This window comes from Myotis brandtii, unplaced genomic scaffold (assembly GCF_000412655.1).
Source record: "Myotis brandtii unplaced genomic scaffold, ASM41265v1 scaffold268, whole genome shotgun sequence".
Lineage (NCBI taxonomy): Eukaryota > Metazoa > Chordata > Mammalia > Chiroptera > Vespertilionidae > Myotis > Myotis brandtii.
Window position 1 is genome coordinate 3,919,366 of NW_005360187.1, and position 4,987 is coordinate 3,924,352.

The 4,987-nt window shown below is 48.3% G+C and overlaps 1 protein-coding gene across 2 annotated transcripts; it reads right to left on the reverse strand.

Annotated features, from left to right (window-relative positions):
* Window positions 1–1,932: 1,932 nt before the first annotated feature.
* LOC102262699 (heterogeneous nuclear ribonucleoprotein M) lies at window positions 1,933–4,173 on the reverse strand. 2 transcript variants are annotated; one of them, XM_014541386.1, is made up of 2 exons: window positions 3,851–3,943; window positions 1,933–3,797 (listed from the first exon to the last, which is right to left on the reverse strand). In XM_014541386.1, exon 2 carries the CDS (start codon window positions 3,770–3,772, stop codon window positions 2,039–2,041), a length of 1,734 nt encoding a protein of 577 aa, XP_014396872.1. In that variant the 5' UTR covers window positions 3,773–3,797; window positions 3,851–3,943; the 3' UTR covers window positions 1,933–2,038. The 2 variants fall into 2 exon arrangements, with proteins under 2 accessions (XP_014396872.1, XP_014396871.1); XM_014541385.1 differs by having other exon boundaries at window positions 1,933–4,173.
* Window positions 4,174–4,987: the final 814 nt, after the last annotated feature.

The window sequence follows — 4,987 nt, forward strand, 5'->3', positions numbered from 1 at the left end:
GGTAGCCTATGCCCCCGTGGCCTCCACGCCCAGCAACTGCCTTGGGATCCCCTCGCCTGCTGGCAGGGCCCCGGCATTGATCACATATCTTGGGGAACCCAGGTTTCTTCTCCAGGGAGGGCCCAGCTCACACCATTGGGCGAGAGACAGATCCATGGTACCAGCCACCATGAGGCTTTAACTTCAGTATGAACAGAGAGCTCAGGCAACAGCTATGGGCAATTGGATTGTAAGAAGAGGGTCGTCAAATACAGGACAAAGGAGAGTCCCAGGACAGGGCTTTCTCAGCCAAGGATGTCAGGCTCTTGGCACAAGACAACTTCATGTATGGGGCATATACCAGACACCCCCTAGTCACGATAGAAAAGGGAGGTGCCCTTCCTGGAACAGTAGGGTAGGGAGATTCTAGAAAAGGCTGTGTTCAGGAGAGAAGGAGAAAGGCCAAAGAACCAGCAAACAAGTAGTCAAAAAAAAAAAATGGAAAGGAGATGTGGGGCAAAGCTGGGACATATGAACAGACAAATGAAGGCACATGTGATCCTCCCAATGGACAGGTTGTTCCAGCTTAGGACTGCACATCTGCTGCAAACGGGCATTGGTCAGGTGTGCTAGGGTGAGGCAGAAATGGAGGGCGGTGAGACATAAGGTCGGACTAGATGGTCTGGAATCCACACAGGTGAGTCTGCATCCTGTGGAAATATACAAGCATACCCTCTCCCCCAGGTTAAAAGTACATTAGGTCCCTGCCAGGCTCCTGTAAGCAAGTCTCTCCATTTGACGAGGGCTTTAGGTTTAGTTAGATCAGGGTTCCAATGTCTGTACATCAGGGAATTTCCCTCAGAATCTACATTTAGTATATTAATTACAAATAGAGTATGTTGTAGAACATGATGAGGAGAGGAATATTTAAACTCATTTTCTTGTAATTTTTTAATTTGTGTTTTTAAAGTTTGGTGAGCCCTTTCTACTATTGCTTGGCCTTGAGGATTGTAAGGTATTCCTGTAGTATGTGCGATGCCGAATGTAGAGCATAAGTTTTTAAAAGCTCTAGAGGTATAGGCAGGCCCATTGTCTGTTTTAAGTGCCCTTGGTATTCCTAGGTAGGAAAAACATTGGAATAAATGTTGACTTACATCTTTAAAGGCTTCTCCTGTACGTGCAGAAGCAAGGATAACATGAGAAAAGGTATCAATACAAACATGCACATAGCAAAGTTTGCCAAAAGATGGGACATGAGTAATATCCATCTGCCATAAGTCACAGGGTCTAAGTCCTCTTGGATTAACTCCAGTAGCCAAAGCCTCCGGCCCCTCTGGCTTCCTGGGTAACAGCTGTCCCTATTTTATGTATTGGTAACAGGAGTAAATGTTTATGATATTTATTCTCCTTCCGATCAGTAGGCATAGCGAAATTGCTCTTAGATTGAGCTGGAGACAATAATGTGTCCTCTCTAGGTGGAGCCGAGGGACTATTTAAAGTTTGAGAAAGTTCAACCGTTTCTGCCTCTGGTGCCAAGAACTTTTAACCTGGGGGAGAGGATATGCTTGTATATTTCCACAGGATGCAGACTCACCTGTGTGGATTCTAGACCATCTAGTCCGACCTTATGTCTCATCGCCCTCCATCTCTGCCTCACCCTAGCACACCTGACCAGTGTTCGTTTGCAGCAGATGTGCAGCCCTGAGCTGGAACAACCTGTCCATTGGGAGGATCACATGTGCCTCCTTTTTGTCTGTTCATATGTCCCAGCTTTGCCCCACATCTCCTTTCCTTTTTTTTTCAGGAACTGGTATTTATTATCAAAGTCATATTTGATATCAACAAGATGCCACAACTACAAAAAAAAAATTGCACACATTGCAATCTCAATGCAAACAGTCAAATGGAACCCCAGTCATTAAAAAAGTAATTCAAATTACCCCAAAAAGCAACTGAATTTTTTAAACATCTTTATACATCCAGCCAACAAATTAAAATGGTTAACAAGAAAAAATACAAATTCAGAGGTCTGGTATCGATGTTTAAAAAAGGCAACTGCTTAAGCATTTCTATCGATTCGAACATCAATCTCTCGGCCACTCAGCTTCATCCCATTCATCATCCGGCAGGCTCTCTCAGCCACCTCTGGAGATTCAAACTTAACCACACCGCACCCCTTGGACTTCCCATTCTCCATCTTGATGTCCGCATACAGCACATGGCCACATTCGTTGAATTTGTCCTTTAGCATTTTCCATGTAAAATCAAATGGGAGATTTCTCACAAATATCTGGCAGGCCTTTCTGGCCACCCCAGGAGCATGGCCTCCAGCTCCACCGAAGGAACCTGCGAAGCTTCCTCCCAAGTTGCCACGCTCCATCTCGATGGCACGGTCAAAGCTGGCACTGCCACCGCCACCCATGGCTAGGCCCATGTGCTCAATGCCAGCGCCTAGGGCCGGGCCCATGGCGGGACCCATCCGCTCCAGGCCCATGTGCTCAAGACTGTTGGCGCCCATTCGCTCCAGGTTGTTGGTGCCCGTGCGCTCCAGGCCGGTGGCCATGCGATCCATCACAGGGCCTATACGCTCCAGGCCAGCCCCCATGCCTGCGGGCACCATACGACCCATGCTCAGGCCCATGCGCTCAATGGTCTGGCCCACACGATCAATGGGTGCGGCCATGCGCTCCAGGCCAAAGCCCACGCCGGCACCCATGCGCTCCACGCCAGATCCAATGCGCTCCATGGTCTGGCCCATGCGCTTGATGCTGGAGGCCATGTGGTCGAGGCCCAGTGTGCCCATGCGCTCGATGCCAGAGCCCATGCGCTCGACGGAGCCCATGCGGTCCATGACCAGGCCCATACGCTCAATTTCAGAGCCCACACGATCCATGCCATGGCCCAGGCCTGCGCCCATGCGCTCCATGCCAGCACCCCCAATGCGGTCAATGCCGGGGCCCATCCTCTCGATCCCAGGGACACTGCCTCCACCTCCACCTCCTCCCTGCTTTGCAATGATCTCGCCTCTCTTGGGTGCATTACTTAGGATTTCCATTCCTCTGCCAAGGGGCTCTCCAAAGCTTCGATACATTCCCATCTCGTTTCTGGCAAAGTCTCTTTCAAATCCTCCACCCATGACACGCTCCATCTCTTTTATCCTGCCCATGTTCATCCCAGATCCAAATCGACCCATGTTTTCCATACCACCACCAAAGGGACCCTCCATGCCTCCCATTTTATTTATTCCAAATCCTATGCCTTCCATTCCCATTCCTGCAGGTCCTATGTTTCCCATGCCAATGCCTTTATTTAGGTGATTGGCATTGATAGGCTGCCCTCCTGGTCCTAACCCCATGCCAATACCACCAACTCCATGGGGAAGTTGTTGTGGACGCTCAGGAGGGAAAAAATCTCCCTTTGGTAAGGCCCTCTCATCCATTTTCACGTGCATTGGTCTATCAAATAGCAGTTGTCCATTGAACATAGATATAGCTTGCACAGCTTCAATGGACTGTTCAAAAGTAACAGTGCCTATTCCACGACTTTTTCCATCTTTATCCTCAAGAATGTATGCCCGGACCACCACACCAGCCATACTAAAAACTTCCTTCAGCTTCTTCCAGCCAACTTTATAATCCAGATTTGCTACAAATACTGTGCTTCCAAGTCTTCCAGCCTTTTGCATTGCTCTCCTGGCATGTTCACCATCAGGATCTTCTTTGACTTTCAGTGGTCTTCCACTCAGACTATGCTTGTTTAGAACTTCAGCAGCTTTTTTCATGCTCTCTTCCATCTTGAATTCAACAACGGCACATCCCCTTGACTTTCCTTCAGCGTCCATTAAGAGCTCCACGTATGTTACCTCACCAACTTTTTCTTTAACCAGGTCTTTAAGTGACTGCCATTTCACATCAAAAGGTATGTTTGTAATGAAGGCTCTGTATCTTTTGGTTGGATTGGCATATGGCTCAAAGCGATTGCCCCCTCTTTTTATGTTTTTCTCTTTTCCCTTCTCATTCTGAGTAGGTCGTTCTCCTTCACCTTTTGGACCCGGAACACCGTTGCCGCTTGGTGCGCTGGGCGCGCTGCTCTCCCCCTCCATTTTGGGCTCCGTCGCCGCCACCTCGGCCGCCGCCTCGACCCCTGCCGCCATTTTCTCCGCGTCTGGGCTTTTGTGTGAGGGAACAGGCTGTACAACGCAAGCATATGTGTTAAAAGATTAATACAGAGTCTTTTTTCTTTAGACTCAGTATGAACCATCTTCTCAATCTAAGTTCTGTACTATCCACCCTCTCACCCTACTTATCCTCTATAGGGGGGTCTGCAGCACCCTAGGGTGCAGTTCTATCCGTCCCGAGTGCGGGGGGGCTTACCTAGGGGAACCCTGTTCAGGCGCCAGTTGTTGGGGTCCAACCCCAGCAGGTCCAGGGGTTCCCAAAGGTGTGGACAGAGACAGCGTTCAGTTGATCAGCAGCCTAGCCAGGTTCTCTAGCCAGGTTCTAGCCAGGATCTCTAGCCAGGTTCTGTCTTTTATTGTCTTGTTACATCTGTATTTATACCAGTTGATTTTAATCCTATCAATTTCTATTCCAAAGGTTAGGGCGTTTCTTATCTCCATTCCAGGGAGTAAAGACTATGTGATTAACTACCTGCCTGGCACTTAGTTAAGGGGTTTTATTCCCTCCCTAACTTCAGGGAAAAATCCCTACCTTGGGAAACAACCTTTCTCGGAGAGGTGACCTTGGTTAAAACACATAGCGCCAAGAAGGGGAGCAAACATATTAAGAACAGTATGCCATATACGCCAGGTCCCTTGAAACATATGCTGTGCAGATGTTTCTTCCCTGCAGCAACTGTGTCAAGCAGCAAGGATGGACTGGCTTCCAGCATTTAAGAAATCTCTTTCTTAACCCAAAGTCCTGAGGATATTCTCCTATGTTATTTTCTAGTACTTTTATGCTTCCACTTTTTGTATTTAGATCTGCAAGGTACTTGGAAGTGATTTTTG

Excerpts from the sequence above, each read along its gene's own strand:
- LOC102262699 (XM_014541385.1), bottom strand. The coding sequence starts at position 4,132 with ATGGCGGCAGGGGTCGAGGCGGCGGCCGAGGTGGCGGCGACGGAGCCC.